Source organism: Athalia rosae, chromosome 1, assembly GCF_917208135.1.
Source record: "Athalia rosae chromosome 1, iyAthRosa1.1, whole genome shotgun sequence".
Lineage (NCBI taxonomy): Eukaryota > Metazoa > Arthropoda > Insecta > Hymenoptera > Athaliidae > Athalia > Athalia rosae.
This window is the reverse complement of record NC_064026.1, coordinates 30,758,144-30,782,196: the sequence shown is the minus strand read 5'-3', so window position 1 is coordinate 30,782,196 and position 24,053 is coordinate 30,758,144. Positions and strand designations below refer to the sequence as shown.

The 24,053-nt window shown below is 41.9% G+C and overlaps 1 protein-coding gene across 11 annotated transcripts in view; it reads right to left on the bottom strand.

The window, feature by feature from the left end:
* The window catches only part of LOC105684176 (growth factor receptor-bound protein 14-like), a 174,866-nt gene that overhangs the window by 75,158 nt on the left and 75,655 nt on the right, over window positions 1-24,053 (bottom strand). For all 11 annotated transcript variants that reach the window (XR_007276745.1, XM_025746568.2, XM_025746571.2 and 8 more), the window contains one exon: window positions 13,332-13,367. Coding sequence is in view for 10 of the 11 variants with exons in the window: in XM_025746568.2 (XP_025602353.2) it covers window positions 13,332-13,367 (36 nt within the window). In the remaining variant the exon portion in view is untranslated. The remainder of the gene's footprint in view (window positions 1-13,331; window positions 13,368-24,053) is intronic.

Sequence of the window (24,053 nt, the reverse complement as noted above, 5' to 3'; positions counted from 1 at the left end):
GCGGCATTGACGGAGAGGAGAAAGATGACGGAATGATTTTTTGGTTGCTCGTTTTTTTTTTTTTAGCGATTCGCAGGTATTGCATTGGTGGATACAAGGTATCATCTCCGTGTGTATTATACCTATTATTACGAACGAGCCAACAACCCGTAATAATCCGGTCTCCGTTATTTTTTCTTTTCGTAATCATTTTTTTTTTTTTATTATACTCGCAATTTTTGTTGCATCTCAGTCCGGTTCGCATCTCGTACACCTGAGGTAATAGAAACGGGCGTGAACGATACGAATCGCCAAGTTGCGAAGTAACAACGAACGCAAAAAAAGAGAAAAAAACGTATCCCGTGGAATGAACTTTACTTAAAATCTATCAAACGCGACCAGATGAAGCTTGCAATTATTTTGTACCCGATTCATCAAATTTTCCCCCAAATATAAACGCGGAATCAGTTAAAATTTCTAAGAGAAAAAAAAAAAGTCGGAGACAAGAAAAAAAAACTATCGAACGAGCAGCAAAAGCGCGTAACGTCGTACGGTCGTACGTCGAGGCTTAATTAAACTATAGCAATTTCGGGAGGGTGAATTTCTACGGATATAAAACGTGTGTAGATATAGGTATACAATACGTATATGCGCGCGGGAGCTCGGTGTTTGCTTTCGCAAGACGCGAACTGCACTCTATGGATAAAAGCTTCGCGTCGTCAAGAAGGAATAATATGGAACGAAATGAAAGACGAAGACGATGAGCTTTCCGCTGTTTTTACTACACGACACACGACGATGGGTTTGTTGTTTCTATCTTATATTTACATAGTTCAGGCTCCGAGGGTAGACGCGATAGAAACCGTCGACTTTATGCATAGGTGTGTACCGTATAGCGCGGCACACTAACTGCGCTGGTAAGGGGATGAAATTTGATTAAATTTTTCTACCATCCGAGAGACAGTTTATTTCGTATCTACGTGTACGTAGGTACTGTGTACACGATACAGTTGCATTGTGCCGCATCGAATACGATATGCAGTTGACACTAAAAGCGGAGGTTACGCATCTGCACGTTCGGGAAACCCGAAATTTTTGGCTCAACGCCGAAAAGCTTGTACGGTACGTTCTACTGATCCACATCTAAAGCCGTAACACCGCCCAGCCTCAATAAAATCACGGAACGGCAAATCAAACAACTCGCACAAATAAACACACACCCGATTACCCTGATAATTATTGAAAAGTAAGCAAAAACAAAAAAAAAAAAAAAAAAAAGAGGGATAAAAATCTCCGGTCCACTGAGGTACAAGCTTCGAATATTCAAGCGCGTCGTCGACTGATTTTTAACGATTACGGGTATTAGTATGTTTGATGAATTCCGTGCGTATCGCATGTAAATAATACCTACATAACTTTTGACAGTGGTACAATTTAACTAAAGTCATTTTGCACACGCTTTCGTGCACCTATAGACGTAAAAGTATAGTTATGGACTACATGATAATAAACTATACTAATCGTGTATATCACGTGCTCTAAAGCTATTCCCGTTCGCACTCGACCCAGATATTAGCAAATTGCACACCGTGTACACGTATGTATACCATGTATTATAACTGCACACCTGCATAATTCTCCGTACTGCACACTGGGGTATAATACAACACGCTATAGACGTCGACGACTGGTCGAAAGAACTGAAACGTCCGAAGAAAAATGAATCGAATTCATGACACCTGTTTTTTAATTTCAATTTTTGACTCGAAAATTCATTCGAAAATTTTGAAAGTTTCAACGTACTCCCACTCTAAAGAAATAATTATCGAGGTTCCATTTTTCGTTCAACCGAAGTAAGAAAACGCGAAAGACGAAAAAATGTTGCGAATAGCGGCGGTTCGTGGCACCCGTAAATTACGAGGTAGGTATACCTATACCAGGTGCGTGCGTGTACGTAGACGGTACCGAGCGAGGATTCTTATAGATTGTTGTTGGATGCGGTGCAGCGCTGTAGCTAATTTCTATACAACGGCAATACAATAATGCTATATATAAGCTCGTATAATAATTGCCCGTGCAATTCTGGTACGGTTAGATGATAATGGTATACGGGGATGTTACAATACCACACGTGTACGTACGCTCGCGGAGTAGGTACAGAGCGCAGGTAGCTATAGCGAAACGCATAACTCACTTGACACGTCGACGTGAAATCGCCGTTATAAATTACCCTTAATTATCACCCGCTTTCCTATAATATATAGATATCCACCCCGGGTACACCACACCTACGCGTACAATTTTAGCAGCATCATCGTTGCCACGCACGTACACGCCGTACGAATAACTATACGATGCGGCTACCTGCAGCTGAAATTTTCGCTAATTCGCAGACCGTCGCCGTCCGTTCGTAAAAGTACAATCGGACACGATATCGTCGTTATTTTACGCCCAGCTTCCCAGATGAGTTACGATACTTTCGTTACCATCTTCTCATTTTTTGCCCCGCGGCCAATTTCCTCCGTACGCCCCGCGACTCCGACGGAAGTAGGCATTCCAATGCCGATTCCGTTTTCCCCCGAGCGTTTTCGAGGTGAAAATCAATTAACCGTATAGCGTGTTTTATCGCGACATTAGAAAAATTTCATTAATCACCGGCGTACATATAATATCATCGATGACAAATTTATCGACGAGACGTAACACGGGTATAGGATATATAATTTCGACTCTTAATTAGTTGAAATTATTCAATGCTTCCGATTCGCCGCCATCATGTTTATTTCATGTTGTACGGATATCGTAATTCGTATACACGTATGTATACGTAACGTTCGATTCCTGTTCGAGTCGAATAATTTTCGACAGGTAGGTAGGTAGGTAGGTAGGTAGGTAGGTAGGTAGGTAGGTAGGTAGGTATATTCGTATACGAATTTTGCATGAATTATAAATGTATGTACGCGCGATCGATTTCGTATATTATTCATAATACGTAATGACGGTACGTATAATAATCACGAAGTAACCGCAACGACGACTACGGAAAATGTGTATTATATATAAATATCTGCATCGACGCAATATTCGTTTCGGTATCTATGTGTACATACATTTCCGAAGAAACACGTGAAAAAGCTGCGGCGTGCGAGCGCGAAAAAGCAGCAAATCCCGCAAAAGCACGAGGTATAGGTATACACAGGTATAAAGTATATGCCTCTGAGAACTTCCCTAAGAATTTATGCGAAGGAATTTACGTAATAATTACGAGGGTTTTACTGTACTTCGTGCCCAACCATGGTTATGTAGTATAGGTATAATATATAAAGTAGCCGTTGCTCTTTTTCCAGATTCTTTCATTTTTTCCACATTATTATTACCATTATCATTAATTGTTTTTTTATTTTATTTTCATCTTTCTTTCGAACTCTTTTCAAACTGATTGATGAAAGAATGTTAATAATATAAATTCCTCGAAAGGTATATCGCTGATTTTCTAATATATAATTTCTCTGCTTGAAAATAAATTTCCGATCAGATAATGAATTTGATAGGTATACACAAGTATTTAAAATTATCCTCGTATACGAAACAAAAATAAGAAAAAATAAAAAAAAAAAATAGAAATGATTCGAGAAAAAAAAAAATCAACAACTTTTTATTTCTTTTTCTTCACTTCACCCGGAGGGGCATTTGCGCGCACGAGAGAAGAAGCATTAATTAATTCTGATCGTAAGTATCAATCAAATGAATCGACGCCGTAATTCTGCATGAGAAAAAAAACGACTAAACAGCGGTTATGATTAGAAAGAAAGAAAAAAAAAAAAAAAAAAACACGAATAAGTTTTTTGAAGTCGCTGTATGTTGTATTAATGTAATGATCTATTGGTTCCGTTTCGAGAAAAAAAAGGTCTTGCAGAGCTAGATACTTATAGTAAATGTAATATTAGCATTTGACCTACTTAGATCTGCGGAATGTACATAGATACATATACCTATAGATACGACGGTGTATCGAATTTAATTCTAAAAAATGGCGTGAAACAAAAAAAAAAAAAAAAAAAACCGTCACGGACGGGAAATATCGAAGAATTCGTTTTCTAACCCAAGGCTTTACCGTTTTCAAAGACACGGAACCAGCTGTTCGGCAGAAATGCGTGCTTTTATTCCGCTTCGTTTAATTTATTCTTCATTCGTCCCGCGTTGGAGGCCAGGTATGATTTTTCGAAATGAAATGAAAAAAAAAAAAAAAAAAATTCACTCATACGCCGCGTGTAATTCCTTCGACGTTAACTTTCATCCGCCTTGGGGTAACTTTTGATTTTGATTTCGGAATACAAGAACTGCATAATTATGGGTATTTATTTAAACCCGTACGGTTATCGGATATAATAAATAAACGTAACGTACGCACCAAGGTTTTTGAAACATATACACGTGGTCAATTATTGAGCGACTAATTCATAGATTACTGGGTCAATGAAAGGAGGGGTCGAATTCAGGGAATCTACGCGTCACGCAATCTTTCCATTGAAATAATTTACAGCTGTATTGTAATGCTCATCATCGTATTCGGTTGAATTTCAGTTTGAGCTGTTTCGCGGGTGACAGCTGTCACGTCTTAAATGCTAATTTCAACATTGCCCTGTAACCCGATACACCCCCTGCCCCCTGCCCACGCGGATATCATGTACGAGTCCACCTAGCACACGCGGTACATGCGTACACGTAGATATGTATACGTATACACGTGCCCACAAACCCATGTACCGAAGGGGACTTACTCGACTGAATCCTCTCCCGGTGGACCCGGCGCTCTCGAAGAACCGCATTAATTTCCATAACGTATACGATATTGTATTTATACGCCCAACCTAACCCGGCTCTTACGTTTTCTTACGATGAACTTGAGGGAAACTTCGATTAGATTCCGCCACTCCGTTTCTAGAGAAAACAATCGAAGTTTCGATTTCGTGACTCGAGATGGGCCTATTTTTTATCCGAAATGATTTCGCGTTTACGCGGACGATAATTCACCGATCAGCATATTGATTTTGAAGAAACAGATTTTTTAAATATTTCCACAAGTATGGTGATTTTTATTTTATCGTCTGCTTTTCAAACGCAATCTCCACGATTACAGGAAAGTCGGCGAGAATTAAAAAAAAAAACCAATCGAACCTCGTATCATTTGATCACAGAGAGATTCGTTCGATCGATGTTTCACTTCTGACGATACAATGACGATAGGAGTTCGCGATAATCAAAGAGAACCGTAGAGGTTCGAAGGAGTGTCTGATCTCTTGGCAATTGCACAAATATTTCGGCGAGAAATTTCTTTTGAACTTTAAAATATACGTACGAATAAATAAATTTATAATCGTACGATTTTTCAATGTTATCCATCCGCGTGAACGGATGCAGTACAAATACTACGTGAAGAGAAGAAAGAAAACAAAAAAAAAATGTTAAACTTCAAAATTCCAGACTCTCTGCACAGTGTAAGAACGATGTTTAAATACGCAATAAAAAAAACGTAACAAATGGAACAAGAAAAAAAAAAAAAGAACCGTCAAAATAGAAAAAAGGAAGAACTGGTGAGCGGAGGGGGAAGAAAAACGGAAAGAGAAAGGCGCAAGTATAGCTGAAAAATTGAGTGGCGTCAAGTCGTACATCAACTGTGTATAAACCTGACGTGGGCGTATAAGGAATGTTCTTTAAATAATTCAGATTTCTCTGTCTTTCGTTATTTATTTCTTTCTGTTTTTTTTTTTTCTCTATTTCATTCTCTCAACGTGAGTATCGCGCGATCCGAATGACTTACCGAGACGGTATGGCGAAAAAAGAGGAGTGAAAACAGAAGGAAAGAATGAAACGAAAAAACTACCACTTCGTACAGTAGCGTCGCGGGGATGAGACCCACGTAACGTAGGTACGGAGTGCGGCGAAGATGAGAAATTAAGAGAGAAAGAATAGAGGAAAAAAATAAATAAATAAATCAAAAGAGCGAAACGATGTATCCTGCATCGTTTCACTTTGCGGGGAAAATTTTTTTTTAAATACTGCACATCCGAAATTTATGTACACTTTAGCTGATGATATAGTAATTCTATATTGTCGGTAAAAATAACGATTATTAATGACACGCGTATTCGTCGGGACGGTAAATTGTTCCTGTAAATCGTATCGTGGATGCGTGGTATAAAAACCGACCGTGAGAGACGTACGTAGTTGTTGAATCGAGTTGTCTCATCCCGTTCATTTTTACGCTTCGAGTTTCTAACGTTCGGTCATCCAGACATCCTCTGCCAACTTCCATCGCTGTTTCGGGCAAGGAAGCAGAAGAAGAAATTGACGAAAAAAAAAAAGAAACGGAAAAGTAACGAAAAAACAAGCCGAAGTTGTCGTCAACGCGACAAATCGGCTAATGGGTCAGAAAAGGTGATTACATCCTCCTCTTCCCAACTACATATGGGTAATGTACAAGATACATGCGTGATCACATCGCGTGTCTAACGGCTTAAGGTCGTGTCTGCCAAGAGTATGAAAGAAAAAGAAAGAGAGAACGATTTTGGCGGTAAAAAAAAAAAGTTTTGCAATTTCATTCACATCTGGTTTTTTTCCTCTCGCGAGTCAGATTCCGAGTTTTCGAACCTCCGGTATTCTGACGAGGACTGAATTTCGCGGAGAATGATCAAGAAATTTTCGGCAAAAGACGAAGAGAGATGGAAAACGAAAAAAAAAAAAATGCTGAGGAAGAAAACGTACATCGGATGATAAAATGAAGAATGTAAAGAGGAATGGGAATAAGAGAAGGGAGAGAAGCGAAATGGAACGTCGAAGAAAAAGGGAAATGAGGAGGATATATAAAAAAGAGAGTAGGAAAATCCATATCCTATATGTGCACCTATAAGGGCTCTTCGTTCGGAGCAGATGATGAACCCCCGCGGGAGGCTGACTTGACGAGGCAAGGACGTTGGGCGAAGGGCGGAAACGTGTTTGCCGAAGCGTGACCTCTTTGTAACAACTGTTGCTACGCGGGTGCCCCTCACCCCCGTTCCTCTTTTTTCCCTCCGCATCCGATACGGTACATCGGAAATCGGAGAGAGAGAGAGAGAGAGAGAAAATGAGAGGAAAGGGAAAATCGGAAGAGAAATCTTACGGTGACAATCGTACCCCTAATGAGTTTTCGCATACGGAATTCCGCGTGAATTCAGGGTGTGTAATAGGTTCACGGTACGTGTCATCCGATAATTTGAGTAATAGTCGATTTTCGTGGCTAACGATTGCTTATTATTTTTTCCCATCGAATCAAATTGACGATTACGGGACGGTAAGTATCCGAGAAAGAAAAAATATTCGATCTATTCTAGATTCCGTATCGTTAATTTTTTTTTAAATTGTTGCTGGATTTTCCATCTATACTATTGGAGAAAACAGAATAAAGACAACAAAAAAAAAACGATGGCTAGCATACCGTAGATCGTTATTATCGGGAAATGGAATTTTCAAGAGGGGAAATCGGAGGGTTAAAAAGCCCCTGTAATTCAAGGGCTTCGAGGATAGGGTACGATGACCAATAAGTCAGCGTCTAATAATTTGGTAATCAACGCGGATGTAATGAGGAGGTCAGAACCCAGAGGATGGATGGCAAAGGAGGGTGGTAGGGAAAGAGAAGCATGCTCGGGCAATTTCGCAGTTTAATTGAGAAGCACAAAGGTATTGTAGTATATAGCTGCTACCGTTTCATCAAACCGAATTACCTACCCGCGGCCGGGTTTAGGTATTATACACATTATATGTATAACACCTAAGGTATACGCGTGTATATACATAATGTACAGTAAAAGTCTGAATTGTGTCGTAAAAGATTAGAGGTATAAGATGATAAAACACGGTAACGAACGGAGGGAAGTTCCGAGAGAAAATGATATCTTGCCTCGAAAAAAACAATCAATTCGATTATCCTGACGAGCAAAGCACATAAGGGCGTATCGAGATACTGCGAAAGGAAAATTTTGATTTTACACCCCGAAATCGAATTATTTTTTAAATCGATTGCATGACACTTTTCGTATGTATTTTGACTTCAGGGACATGAAACGGTTGACTAAATTAAGCTACGAATTTTTTCCATCGAGATATCTAAATTTTTCTGCTCCAAAACGTGAAAAATTGGCGATAACTCATTTAATTTTATAGATGAATCGATTTAACTTGCGGATTCGGATTCCTGAGATCAAAATACATTAGAATAGCATAGAAAACCCAATTAAAAAAAATATCGATTCTTGACCCCAAAATCGAAAAAGATCCAAGGGGGCGAAAAACAAATCATCTTTTTAATCAGGTTTAATATACTTTTCTTACGTATTTTGATCTCAGGAATCCGAATCTGAAAGAAAAAATCGCCTATTTCTAAAATTGACCGAGTTATCGCCAATTTTCAGCTTTTTGGGGTCAAAAATAAAAAATTGATTTTTTAGTCTATCTTAATGCAATTTGAGCTCAGGAATCTGAATCCAAAAGAAAAATTGATCTATCTGCAAAAATGACCGAGTTATCCCCATTTTTTCGCATTTTTTACCATAAAAATGGAGATATCTCGAAGGGAAAAATTCGTAGCTCAATTTGACCGACGAATTCGTGTTCCTGAGGTCAAAATACGTAAGAAAAGTGCCCTACGATCGATTTTAAAAAATAAAAATTTTTGGTCAAAATTTGAAAAAATCGTAAGGGGTACCCCTTGGAAAAATCTCAAATTTTGGCCAAAAATTTTTATTTTTCAAAATTGATCGTAGGGCACTTTTCTTACGTATTTTGACCTCAGGAACACGAATTCGTCGGTCAAATTGAGCTACGAATTTTTCCCTTCGAGATATCTCCATTTTTATGCTCCAAAAAGCACAAAAATGGCGATAACTTGATCAATTTCACAGATAGATCAATATAACTTATGAATTCGGATTCCTGAGACCAAAATACACAAGAATAGCGTATAAAATAAAATATTTTTTTTTGACCCAAAATCGACAAAATTCCAAGGGGTACCTTTTTGGATTTTAGCGATTTTTGGGACAAAAATCAACATTTTTTTCGCAGTCCTTCGACGTATTTCAATCCTAAAAAAAAGCCTGGTAAAATTAGGATTTATTCTAATGACTAAGGAACGAAGAGAAACAAATGTGACGAGAACAGTTAAGCTGGTATGTATTCTAGGCGAGGAAGGAAGTGTCGGTCTAAAAAAAAATCTTTCAGACCTCTTTTACTTCTGTTTTCCTTACATTCGCTAATTTCTACAACGGCCCTTTTCGCCCGTAACCATTTTCCCTTTTCACTTTCTCATTTCCTTTTATTACCGAAATGCAGAGTGACTAGCTGACTTTTGCCTGCCTACCTTTCCTTCCTTTTAATAACAGGGCCAATAAAGCAGTGGCAACGGCGGCGGTAGCTGTGGTGGGCTCGACTTCCGTGGCGTTTGTCACGGGAAATGATGGTGTATCGCGTTTCGACGGTGGCATTTCCTTTGTCGTATAGAATCCTAGGGACCCACGCAGCAATGCCGGACGGTTATATAGGTACGACCGAGTTTGGTTTCTTCTTCTAATTCTTGCCCTTCTCTTTATCCTTTTTTTTTTTTTTTTAGTGGCGCTCAGAAGAAAAAAAAAATCCGGAGAGAAGAAGATGGGAAATACACGGGACGGTCTGCCGCGCGAGAAAAGGGATAGAAAATGGGGAATGAAAATGAAAATGAGAAAGAAAAGGAAATAAATAATAGCCCTCCGAATACCTACTCGTCGGCCCCCCGTACCTCCTCTCCCCGTAGTCGTCAGAGGGAGAATATCTGTTATAATATTGTGTACATATTGTACCATTCGTGGGCTACAGAGATCACCGTTAACGTTTTCTGTCAAATAAATATCCTCTCTTCTCATTGTTATCCCCCCCCTATAGACTTCTGACTGCTACCGCTTTTCCCGTTACCGTAACATTTTTTTCATTATAAAAATACTACACTTAAATTCTTAATTAAATTCCTCGTTACATACTTGGCAAGCTTCGGTTCGTTCTGGTATCATCAATTCTGCCCTTTTATCCTCTTTCTTTTTTATTCCTACGCTTTTCAAACACCCGCCGAACGAAGATGAAAAAAATATTTTTTAAAAACAAGCAATCGCACAAGTCCTGCCATTTTATCTACATTTATGTACGAGCAGAGAAAATAAATTCATAGGGGTTGTTTCCGGTTTCATTCTTCATTTTTTTTTTTTTTTTTTTTTTCTTACCAACTTCCGGAAGGTGAGTCTTCCATGGATGAATTATTGTTTCAATTTAATCCCAGGCTCGTAAGGCTCAGGTACGTTTTGTGGCTGTTTGTTGCTGCGGGAGAGCCATAATTTCGGGCTTTGAAATTTGGTGGTCTCCTTACGGTGTACTCGCGGTCGGGTATGGTATGTGACTAAGCTCTCGTTTCCCGCGTCGGTCGCGGTAAAAGCGACGAAAAAAATTTGGAAATGAAAAAAGCGAGCAAAAAGAAAAAAAAAAAAAAAATTGCCCGTTCCGTTGTAAATTTACAATTTCTGTACTCTCCGTTGTAACGAAGTTTTGCTGAAAACCGAATAATTTCACCGTTCTCGTTGGCGTAATAAGAGGAATGAAAGAAATTCAGGGGTATAATGCGATGGAATAACTAAACCAAGGTGTCCCTAGGGACGCGGGTGCTTCCCAAGGCGAATTATTAATAAGGGACAGGGATTATAAAAGAGAAATGCAGAATTTCTTTCTTTTTTTCTTCAATCTACCGTAAAAAAGACCGGGGCGGACTTATTCCTATCGTTAGACCGAGAGATTACACAAATTAGTAAAGAAAAAAAAAAAACGAAGAAGAAAAATAGACGGTCACGTTTTTTCGGCTTATATAGTTCAATTAATTTAGATATCAAAAATTTAATTTCTTACTTCTTCTTCGGTTTGTGGATAATAATAATTTTCTTGTACTCGAACCTCGACTAAATTACGCAACGATTGTTCGAAGCGATCCCAAAGTTGGATGAAATGAAAAAAGAAAACTAAAGGCGCGGTAGTAAAAATGAGAATCAAAAACTAGTAAAACGCTCTAGGTATAAGAGTACACAAGGAGAGATAAAAAGAGAGAGAGAGAGAGAAAGCTGTAAGATCGTTCTGTTCCGCGACATAACTCAGTAGTGAATTCAAGTCGAAAGTTTAGTTCAGGTTAAACTTTCGTACTTTATTCCTTAAATCATTTTAAGGAAACGTACAGAGTTCAGCAGGACCAGCGGAGTTAAATCCCAGTAAATTCAGCGTCGGATTTTTCCTCTTTTTTTTTTTTCGTTTTTTCATGTACATATCCGTCTATATCCTACGTGTATAACATACGTACATGTGCGAATCAGGTCTAATTTATTATAAAACTTGAGTGAATTAATCAAACGTCCGTACACACGTACCCATACCTATGTACAACATGTTTTTCGACCAGTGTACACGGTATAGGTACCAAACAGAGATCGATCGCGGAACACGAAGGATAAGTACCAAAAAATGACGGAAAAAAAGCTCATGGGATTCTGCCACTTTTTTTTTTTTTTTTCCTTTCTCACCGGTAACATAAAATTCGAAATTACCCCAAGTTACGAGTTTCGTTTGTATACTCACGTCATTCGCATAATAGCAGGTGATACTCCAACTCCCTTTACGCGGCGTCGGACGTAAGCTTTTACTTTTTCTACATTTTCCACGGGTGTCGCGTAAGGTTTATTAACTAAGGTTGTACGGATATACATATATGTAGTCTACGTTGGAAACTAGCCACAAAAATATTAGACAAACCGGCGACACAATTTCCACTCAGTTCGGAGCGAGGGCCAGCGCTCCTATAACTCCCTTGAGTCAGTTGCCGGTTCCATAAATATAATATGCGTTCTACTATATACATACCTATATCCGTTTATGTATAACTAAAACTTTATCCCGCCTATATCTCTGTTCGCGCATCCGGACGACGATGGTATAATAACATGTACTGCGGTGAGTTATTTTTCTTCTTTTTTCCTCTTTTTGTTTTCATCATTGTTATCCTTATCGTTGTTACATATATTTACCCACATTATACATGCGTGTGGTTTATTATTCAGATTAAAACGCAAACGACGTTTATTTCGCAGGAAATAATACGCGCCGGTGATGACACAGCGTGATCGTTACAATCAATTATTCAATGACTGCTTTAATATTCGAAGGAGATTCTTTATTTCTTTCTTTTTTTTTTTTCTTCTTTCTTTCTTTCATTTGGGCTAATGTCGCGGCGAGTTAATGGCCTTTCCCGTACGTAGCGTTTGCACAAAAACTACCATAGCACGGTTCCAGCTTATTTCGAATTTTCAGATATAAGGTTAAGGGTGTATTCACGATTTCCATAACGAAGAGTTAAATGAGATTTACGATTTTCTAAAGTCCCTCTCTACGCTAGACTTCCTATATACATTTATATATATATATATATATACCGTTATATACGTATAGTAAAACCTGTGCATCCGGCGTGGGCGTTTGGGTCGTTTCGGGTCCGAAACTTTACGAGTAAGTAGAAAGTGACGGTGGTGCTAGAGAAACCCCCGGACCGGGATCACATAAGTACCTAACTAAGTCGTCTATAGTTACGACTATAATATAATTCCAAACTGCAGCAGCCAGCTAGAGCCAGAAAAACGTCTACTTGGTCCGCTTGCTACAGCTAACCGAATTCTGTAACGAACGCAAACGAGTATAAAGGGAGGGGAAAGAAAAAAAAAAAAAAAACGTAAAACAACATAAACTTTATAGCAGCACCGCGGAACCACGACGAGCGCCATTTTCGACATCCCCGCAGGACCGGCTTAGTTTTCCTAATTTTACTGCACTGTAGTTGGATATCTACGCAATTTTTCTTTTTTCTTTGTTTCGTTATTTTGTTATTTTTTTATTCTTTTTTTCGGAAACGTATGTGCACGAAAAAAATGTGTAACTAACCGTTAAACGTCGGGCGGCTGCCGGAGACTAAAAATTCCCAGAACGAAGAAGCGTTTATGGGTGTACGAAAATAGTAACGGAGCTTATGACGTTTTCCTCGGGTATGGGGGAGTCGCTAGTTTTTTTTTTTTTAAATTAATTTCCAAAACTCTGTGCAGCGGACAATAAACGGAGAATTTTATGGATTCTCCTTCTTCTCGCGTCTTCGTTGTTTTTTCTCTCTAGTGTCGAACGGGGAGAGAAACACTCGGACGAGAATCGTTCGGTAGAGATGTGTATAAAAATATAAAATCGAATGGTAAAAATTGTAGATTGCAGCTACTTACGATAGCACCGGGGCGTTTTGAAGATGTGCCAGAACCCTGTAACAGAAAAATTGAAGTGTGGTTAGAAGAGGTCGAGATTATTGATCCTCGCGGAACAATTTCGAGGTCCTCATCCTCGTGACTTTTATACGGGAGAAAAAGTAAAATACGTCCAGACCTAAAATGGAGTAATTTAACAAACAAACCGTCTTTAGAATACGCCATCGTCAAACCGAAGAACAAAAAATAATTGACTAGGTCGACTCTCGGTTCAAGTCTTTCAGACTTTTCGAGCTATGAAAGAAACTGTTTTTTTCTCCCCCTTACATTCGCGCCGTTAAATCTCGAGTACGTCAATTAAAAAACAACGCCTTCGAAAAAAAAAAGAAGTTTTCGTCGGTAAAAGACAACGGCGACGCGTTTTGCAGACGGTTTTTAAAACTCTATCTGCGCTCGTAGCTGAAGAGAGAAAAAAAAGATAAAAAAAAAATATATATATATATACGACGCGCCACCGTCGCTGTCGCCGACTCGCAGACGACCCGGGTTCTTTCTATTCCGTCTTATCTTTCTTCAGATTATTGGCAAAACTTTGGGGATTTTTATGGTGCAGTCGGTACCCGAAAGCTGCACGCGAAGAATCCGTGCCTAGAACTCATAATAGGGTATTTTCATAGCCACGGGGGATTTATTTTTCGGCCGACCCGTAAGACCGTAGGGGTATTCGACTCAATTAAACGAACAACGTTCTTGTTCTTTCCGTTTTTCTTTTTTCTGTTTTTTTATTTTTTCTGTTTTTTTTTCTCTCAATCCTGCGAGGGATGATCGAAAATTCCATGAATTATAACGCGTAACGGAGCAGAGGTATAAAAGTTGGAGTGGGTGGGACGTATATCGCGAACCCTCGTCGGACCGGGTTCTTGACATCGGTGGGCGGTGGAATATGTTTTTCGGAACTTTTTTTTCTCATTATTTAATATCGTCGACTGGCAGCGGGGCGTTTACCTGGACAGTTCGAGTCGAGGTTGGAAAATTGCTCGGCGACCTTTGCCTCTGCCCGTTGAATTCACGGGGCACGGGGGTCAGCGGGTCGTGGGGTATAGAGTGGTACGTACAATACCGCGTTGCGATACGCCGGACAACGAGCGTAGAGAGAACTATGAATCTCCGGGCGCCCGATGCGAGGAGAATTACAACGCTACCTTATTTATAGTCATCGTCTTTTAAAGCGTATTCTCTTTTCCCCTTTGCCGCCCGCCCCCCCGGGAAACCCCGGCGTTGAAAATTTAATACGCCAACCAAAAGAGCGCCCGCTCTACGCTCTCCTATGCTGCTGCAGCTAAACGTGCCAGCTGAAGACGTCGTAGTTCCACCAGGAGCTCCGGTGGCATACTATACGCTGCACATGCTTCTTCTTGATTTGCTACGTCCCGACGTGCAGGTGCAGAGTAAGAAAGAAAGAAAGAAAGAAATAAAGAAAAGAAGCTGAGAGCGGCATAAAGAAAAAGGGGAAAAAAACTCCCTCGACTATGATTTGTCAACCTCTTTTCTTTTCCGTGAAATATAATTCTCCGTCACGTTTATCGAGGGGCGTAAAAATTCCGTGAGTTAAAAAGACTTCGCGGGTCGAAATTGTTCCCTTTCGATCCGTTAAAGCCGGTCGACGACGATCGGTAAATACCCTGCACCCCTGGTCGATCGTCGTCGCGATCGTCATTTGAATTTCAGGGTCACAATTCCGTGGGTAATAAGAGCCGCGGCGGACCGTACCTACCCCGCAGGAGTAGTTTGGCGCACGAGGCTTTGGAATTCCCTTGTAAAAGGTGTCGAATTCCTGGAGTGAAATTGATGTGCGGTTGCGAGGAGTCGCTGGCATAGCCAGCCTACCGTGTCGCATAAAGCTGGTATTTGCGATAGTCCCGGTGGCACCGGTGCCCCGGATGTACAAAGAGAGTCGGAAACTCGATATCCTTTCCAAGTATTCACCCCGACGCCGTGCCCTTCGACCGGCGAGATAAAAGAATAAACAGCTGTTGAGGCTTTAACTCCGATATTCCGGGTCCGCTGACCCTCGCGGAAGGGTCAGGCACATCGGGCCCTTTAAACCGGCCCCGGGTGAATGACTGAAGAGAGCGAACACCGGGGACGCCATTGACCGGGTATCCCACCCATCGATTCGGGGTAACGTAAACACGCGCACACGCCGGGGATCCGCAACCGACAGATGCCCCGAAAATCCTAGGATGACGTATCTGTTTTTCAAATTGATTACAGGGGGATTAGGTGTACCACGGCGTCGAAGGAGAACGTGAGTAACTTACTAATTCGTATCGAGTTTGTTTCTCCGAGTGTTTCGAGCGGCACGTTATTGGTCCGTTTTCGCAAGTTCTAGGCCACGATGAAACGGCGATAGAGGGAGAAAGAGATGGAAAAGTCGGAGCTAGCGGCAGATGTGCTTTAAGGTGAGTGTGTTCGCGTCACTGGGCAGGCGTAATTTTCTCTTCAGCTGTTCGTGGCTTCTTTCCAAGCCGAGGCTAATGCACGAAGAGTTACGTAAGGGTCGTTTCTGACGTTTAACAACTCCGAAATAAGAAGAGAAACAACAACAACGAGGTGAAACTGTTGCAGCGGCCAGCGGATGCAGAACTGGATCCCGAAAAAGGTTTTAAGGAAGAGTGCGGACCCTTGTGCCCGTGCATCTGGTTTTCGGGATGCGGTGTACGAATGTTTTTCACGGTGGTCCCGGCTAATTTCGGAACACCTTGTCTCGGGTGGTCCGGCTACTCCGTAGGAGTCACGGGTTATTGTAGTGCCGAACGTTCGGCGATTCGCTTCTTCGTTCCTATCGCAAAAAAAATTCCGGTTTCGGTAATTCGGAAGAGGGCCGTTGATTACACAGCTGCGCGTTGCATCGGTCGATCTATCAACGGTAAAATCATGACCCGACCAATCTAGAGTCGGAAAATAAACAACGATCCGCGTCTGCTGGCGCGCTGCTTCTGCAGTACCCTCGGCTCGATCTTTCGCACCAAACGGATTCAAACAATTCAGGATGTTTAAGCTCAAGACCATCTGGCTGCGGTTCTGGTGGTTTTCAGAAGCGAATGGCATCGCTCCATTCGTCTCTGCACTCCACCCATTATACGCCACGTATAGATGCGTCTTGTGCAGTAATAATATACAAGAAGATAAACTCCGACATCCTTCGACGTCACTCCCCTCCCACGTCCCCCATTTTTTTTTTTTCTTTTTTTTTTTTCGTTCAGCTGCTTCTTCTTCTTCGTCTCCACCGCTCGCGACTCTCGACGTTGTCACTTGATCAACACTGCTTGCGCCGAGCGGAATTTATTATGCGACACTCGAAGATCGCGCTGGCGCTCGCTGCTTTTAAAAGCGAATGATAAATGATACCCACTGTTCCTTCTCTCGTGAAGTAAGACTTTTTCTAATTTTCATTCCTTCCCTTCCCTTTTTTTTTGTTTTTTCCCTCTCCTTTCTTCCTTCTCGCTTGTTTTTGTTTGACTTCTGCCGCCTGTATAAGCTACCTTCTTCATTTAGTTTTTAGCTCTTTAGTTATTCACCCGTAAAGTTGAACTCCGTATAGACGAGAGGCGGAACGCCTCGGTGTCGGAGGGAAATTTCGTCGGAACTCTATAGGTATAAAGGACACCACCTGATTTAATGAGATTTTCGGATTTCCACGGTATAACGGAGGAAAATTGATTACGGGGCCTCGAATCGAGCGGCCCGCCGACTCACAATCAGCGGGGCCGAATTAACGGCCGGGTAATAATATTAAAGAATATAGGGACGATGATAATAATTGCGATAATTTTTTAACGAACCTCACCGCGTCTCGTTAGCGCGGTCAGGCGGGCGTGTCGAGGAGAAGCCGACGCGCGGTGACGATCGCACGGGAGATGGCCTATAGCCAAGGAATCCGTCGGCAGACGTACCGGCGTCATTTGGTCAATTCCGTTCAATTATAGTCGCGGTCGACTATCTTCCTGACTAGCTGACGATGAGCCAAAGACCAGCCCCTGCCCGCGACACAGGTGCCGCCGCTACCTGCGTTGTCGTCGTCGCTGCCGCCGCTGCTCTATGCGAGGATAGCCGCGGATTTTCCCGATAATTGACAATTAATTCAATTCGCGGTGTGGCCGCGAAACACGTAACAGGAATTCGCCGAGTTCCCAGGGTTCCAGTCTTGAACTCGCGAAACGCGCTCTCCCCCCGGCAACCTGACGGTAGAACAAGCAAGGTGACCGCAGTTTCCGGTTGGCCAGAGTCCAGAGAGATGATCGTCGTTGACGTTCGTATACAGTTGGTTTTACTAGCGAACTTTTCGCACAAGTTAAGCGGAGTCGAGTTTTGGGACTAGAGTCAACATTTCATTAATTTTCAAACACCCCGTCTATACGTGTAACGTACGACCGTTGAAAGATCGCGCCATTTTGAATGGATCGGTACAGGTATATAGATGTTCCATATTTTCCGACGACGACCGATCTTTCCGCGAAACACTCGAAATACACCGCTCGATTTTTTTAACAACCACTCAGCCGTGAAAATCCTGAAAATAGAACACCCTGCATCACATCGAGACCCGGATACCTTCGGTGAGCGAGTGGTGATCGGTGGCGCAAAAATATCGGCGTGGAAAATTGAGAAAACCGTTTTGAAATGTGCAGGCAAACGTGGCCGCGCGCGTCGATACCTCCGTAAGAATAATTTTTCGCCTCGTCGAGTTTATTTATTAATTCGGACGATTCCAAGGTAAAATTGGCGGTTAACAAAACCTTGAATATTCGCAACCCTATATGCGAGACGGAGGGGGATGACCTTAAAATATTTTCCCCAATATAACGACGTCAGCAGCCGTTTCGTTTTGCTGCACATAAAGGGCGAACACGGCGAGGGAGAAAATACCATAATATCAAGCGAACTTAGCGAGTAAGGAAGCTGGCAGCGGTCTGGTGGCTGCACCTGCTGTCGGCACCGTAAACTGTGGCAGGTATTCACTCTGACAAATTTCATTAAATGGCCCGGTGGTCTCTTCGGTGCAGCGCGCCTCTAATTATACCCATAAATATGCATCTAGCCAGGCGTCGTCGTCGTCGTCGTCGTCGTCGTCGTCGTCGTCGTCGCGGTTGAATCGTCGCACCGAAGAGGCACCGGGGCGGCGATATCGACGCGGTGACAACAAGCGAATAATAAAGTGAATTAGCCAAGATTGATTGATTGAATAGGAAAATAAATTACTACGAAATGAGTAAAAATCGCGAGGCCACGATAGGAGAAATTATAAGCGTTGAGAGGAGAGCGGCAACGGCGGCAACGGCGGCAGCGGCAGCATCGTCGGAGGATATTCAGCTAATTATACGGTCTTTGATCGCGTCGAATGCCCTACGGTGATCACCTCGAGGTGTAATAGCGGTGCATGCACAGAGGTGTACGTACGTACGTATGGGTGCGCCATGCGTCCGAAGTCCCTCGGGAACGTCCGTGTGTTGGTTAATTACGATAAATTACGCGAGTAAACGTTTACCCCATACATCAACCTCAACCGTGAACTCCCGCAGATTCACTTCCTCGCCGGTACCCTCGTGTTCGTCCCGACAGATTCCATTTTGCATGCAACTTTGTTGTTCAATGTAAAGCGTTCAATTATGCGATCCCATCAACTTTATACCAAAGGTGGATTACACGGCCGGGACACACCTACCTGTACAACCCTCATCTCGCAAAGTGGATGCTGCACGCTCGGCAAATAAAACGACACGATTGGCTCAGGGCGGATAAAGATCCGGTTATTTATTGTCTCCTTTTTTTTTTTTTTGCTGTTCTTTTTTTTTTGTCGCGAATTTTTTCTCACAACCTTCCTTTCGTCCGATCTCCGTAAGCGGGATCTCCGGCGACCCACTGCGCACCTCGGACGCGGTCATATTTGAATAAATGAAGAATTGGCGAAAACAAGAACGGAATAAAGATGACCCATCGATCGATAAAAATTTTAGCATATTCCGATAATTGCTAACACTTCTCGAAAAAATTTTTTTGTCGCCGATAATAATTTCAGCGTAATTCGGAAGGATGTTTCATTGAAATTCGCCGAGCTTAAAAATGCACGGGCACGTTACGAGGAGAGGGAAGGAAGATTCCGGTGGATTACTTTATCCAAACTTTTCGATGCCACGATTTATAAGATTGTTATGAAACGTGGGCGTTCCGTTATTCTTTTTATTTCGCTTATTTTTTTTTTTTTCACCGAGCGCGGGAATCTTGCGTTTCGCGTTGCATTAAAAGCCACGTTGTGAGAATACTACGGGTACTCGTACATGGGGGAGGGGGGGGGGGACCCGTAACGGAGTCCAATATTTTATAAAATACCCATTACCATAATCCCGCGGTGCATTATCGAGTTTCGAAGTGCAATTGTAAATTTTCAATCCTACATAGGTGTACGTGTAACGTACAAACTGCGACTTTCCACTCGCAGCTCTGCGGGATCCGCAGGTCAACCGGTGAATTTACCTATATAGTTGTGTGTACTTAACGTTCGCCATAATTCCGCGCATCGAAGTAACAGCTGCAGCGTCTCGACTTTATATTGCAACGATAAAATATTAATCACTCAACGTCCGTAGAAATGCCCTCATTTAACGGTCTCGGAGAGTCGATGAAAACCCACTTCCGATCGAAACACGTCCGTTCTCGGCGAATGTCGGGCTATCGCGAACCATTGATAACTCTGCAATTTGCCGATCTAGAAGTGACGAGGAATCTCGGAAATTTTCGAAAATTTTCAACCAAGTAAATCTCCGACGGAGAGACGAAGTTGCGCACCTCTAACAAGCGTAAAATGGACGGTTGGTACAGAGTAAGGGGGATTGATTGGAGGTTTGAAGGCGACCGAATTGGTAGGACTTTGCAACGATCGTGTCCCCGATGGTGGTCTCCCCCCACGCAAAACATGGCTGATTGTGAGATGAGAGGAGATCGGGAGAACTTAGCTTACAATTCGTGATCGTGCGGTACCGCACCGTTCGACGACGATATACGTATCTATATCTATATGTATACGAACGTACGAACGGTTCGGTGGTGGGTGAGCCGTGGTGTAAAAACTGGTCGTGTTTGGACGCCAGGGCGTCTGGGTTCTCGAGAGTCCGGGGAGTAGTCGGTAGTCGCTCGGTTACGTCATCGCCATTCTTATCCCGTCTCTGATGTAAGGAATCGTGGACCGCTGCCATAACTTAGAGAAAAACAATAGAGGGACCGCGCGCGCGAGAGAGAGTGAACGGACGATTCGCAAGCGAACAACCTATCGAGCGACCATCTGAAATGTAAAATACTCCGGTCGGATCGGTACGCGCAAAAAGAAATCGAGTCAAACTTGGCCTACGAACAACCGACTGATCGCGATGGGGGAAAAAAATTCACCGTTAGAAATCGAAAAAAAAAAAAAAGGAAAAAATAACTTCAAGGTCCGAGGGGGATAGCCTGGCAGTCTAGACTTACGGAGAACCGCGAAACTTTTTATCAAATATATAATCCGCGGTGCCAGCTTATTATTTTCATGGCTAAAAAAATTCACGCCGTTGGGGGCTACCGCGGTGTACGGGGTATAGAGCTGGTCAGGAAATCCGCCGACTTTTCATTCCTTTCTTTCTTGCCTTTTGTCAAATAAAATTTCGACAGTTTTATCGCATTTAATATTTCTACTTTATCGCGGCGAATAAAGAATCGAATATCGGCGCTCCTTCCCATTCCCCCCTATCGACGAAGCTCTCTCCGCGAACTCTGAATATTCGCGGGGTGAAAATTTTTATCCGCGTCGCGTATAAAATTCACCTCGCATAGCTAATACGTACGACGGGGTACGCGAAGTCCCCGCGTGTAACAATTTTTCCGTTACCGTGTAAATTAATTTTCTGCGACGAGGTCGTAGTTTCTTTTTTTTTTGTTCTTCTCTTTTTCGGACGGTCTCCGTGTCAGTGGCCTTTTTTTTTTTTGTTTATCTCCGCTCTGACAACGAATTGAAACAAGTTGTATGGCCTGGTTCAATTGATTCGTTAATTCGTCTGGTACGGTAACGCCATGCGGTAGCGGTGAACGAGCAACGAGGGGAGCGAATAGAAGAAATTGCGAGAGGAGAGCGAAGAGATGGTCGAACGGACGGACGGACGGACGGACGGACGGGGATTCGTTCTGAGAATTAAATTCCACGAGCTAGCAAGAGTCAAGTGGTAATTATACAATTATGTAACTCGATGGCCATTAAGTTTATCGCACTCCAACGGCCTGCTGCCAAGTTGGAAACAAACTCCCGCGCATATACCGTCGCATAACAGCTATTCGTACGAATACCTATTAACGTACGTACAGAACTCGTTCAATCCGAGAGTTACGTAAAATCCGTGTAAAATGGCTACCCGGGTAAGAAAGAACAGAGAGGTGACGTATCTACCTATAACCGGAGCTTTTCCTCATTGAAATTATTCGTTTCCGTATTACGTATTCCGTTGGTAATGAAAGCTGCTGAAACCCGGTCCCCGGGTTTCAGAGGAACTATTTTCCTCAACGTATACCTATGAAAATAACGATGTAGCATATTGCGCGCTTTCAAAGGGATGGTAAAATGCCGAGTAATACGCCGAATGAATTTTATTAGCGAGGTAGTAAGGTATGAGGTAAATGCTTTCCTACGTGGAAACGCAGATTATTCAACTCGCCGAGGTAAACGAAGAGTAACGTCGCGTTTTACTTCCTTCATCCCCCGCCCTCTCTAACCAGTTTTGATATAATTATTGTTTCCTTTTTTTTTTTTTTTTTTTTCTCTTATTTTTTGCCCTTTTTGTTTTCTTTTCTCAATGGAAAATTCGTCTGTCTTTGATCACGGTGAAATTTTCGAGGGAAATTATTTAGAAGTTGATGAAAGTCGAGTTACTTTTCACTCTTTTATTTTCTTCACCTAACCTGGTATAATATGCTAATGAATAAATAACCGACGGTATCCTTTGTGAAAAGCGACTAGGAAGATAAAATGATACAAGGGATAATTATAACGAGGTTCAACAGGATAATATGTAATTTCCTTTTTTCCCAGTGAAGAACGTTGGCGGGAAAAAAAATGGTACCGTTCAAGTTCTACAAAATCTGTTCGTCTTTTTGTTACTCTCGTACGTTTAGACGGAGTATATTCTATTAATTTATTTTCGTCAACGAGTAAAATAATCACTCATTGTTATTATTACTATCGTTATATTTTTTTTTATAACCACCCGATCAAAACCCTCTTTTGTACAAGGGAGCTTTTTCATTATCCTTTGAGGAGTTACGAAACGTTGGTTTATATTCTGGGAATTCGTTAACCGCTCAAGACCTGCGGAGGAATGGCGTCGTTTAATTTTAATTTTTATACCTTTCCCTCTCCTTTCTTTTTTTTTTTCGTAAATTAAAAGGCTAATTAACGAGTAGGGTGCACCGGTCTTTGAAAATGAATAATCCGCGTCTGATTGATCTCGCGTTAATTAGAGGGTGATTAGATGAATGAAAGGTGCGTTTTTTTTTTTTTTGTGTTTTCATTTTTAATTCGTCAGAGCGAGAAAGATATACCCGGCGTACACCGGGGTCGCGACTAGCCCTTCGCAATTACAAATTAACCCTCAAGAATTTGTTCGGGAAACACGCTAATGCCCAATATATATATGTATACCTATACCACACGTTTTTGTTCAACGTCCGTCATTTCTACTCCCGTATCCCCCGCCGTTTTATCATGATAATTTTCTTCATCTCTAGACTTGTAACGTCGCTTCGTGTTTTTTTTTTTTATTTCTCTCTTTTAAATATACATATATATATATCTCTTTTTTTGTATCCCTCTATCGGACATACGAAAGGAATATATATTCAGCAGAAGAGCAACAGTTTCCTCTTTTTCTTGCCGTATGAATACATTATGCGGAGGTAAAATCCACACGGAGGTTTAACAAATGTAGGAGTGTATTCGACATGTCCTCGTCACGCGCGATGATCACAGACAATGACGCGAATGCAGCGGACGCCAACGGTAATGCTATGCATCGTGAAAATAAAATCGCGTGCAAGCCGCCGTCGAGTTCCGAACGGTGAGGGCAAAAAGCTTCGGCTACCGGGAGCAAAAAGAAACAAAGAATCCCAGGTCCACGGACGACGGAAGAAAAGAAGGGTGAAAAATCGAAAGGTCTACTGTCAAATTGATACGAGTTCGAAATTTGAATTATAAGTGTACAGGAATGAGTGTATCTTGGGAGTACCGGGTAACTCCTATACACGGTAAAATATTAAAGGCGATTAATTAAGCTGTTCCAATTAGCATGATTACAATTTGATTTGTATAGGGTTACTATGCATGTATAATTCATTCGCGCATAACTTTGGCGACGAATTATTATTCGATCTATACCCAAAATATACGTACACACACACACACACAGACGCAATAATGCGCAAGTATAATATCCGACGAATTAATATCCGCGAGCTGCATTATTAATTAATTAATTCGGCGAGTCCGACTCAGCCCCCTCCCCCCCCCCATCCCTTCCTCTCCTTTTTCTTTCTCATTCAATCTACATTATTCCTTCTCCTCTGAAATTCCGGCAGAATTTCGCGAAACGCTGGGCGCAGATATACGTGAAGCGTTTTTTTTTGTTTTTTTCTTTCTGAATCCGCGACGCGCGGTGACACGATGTCGAT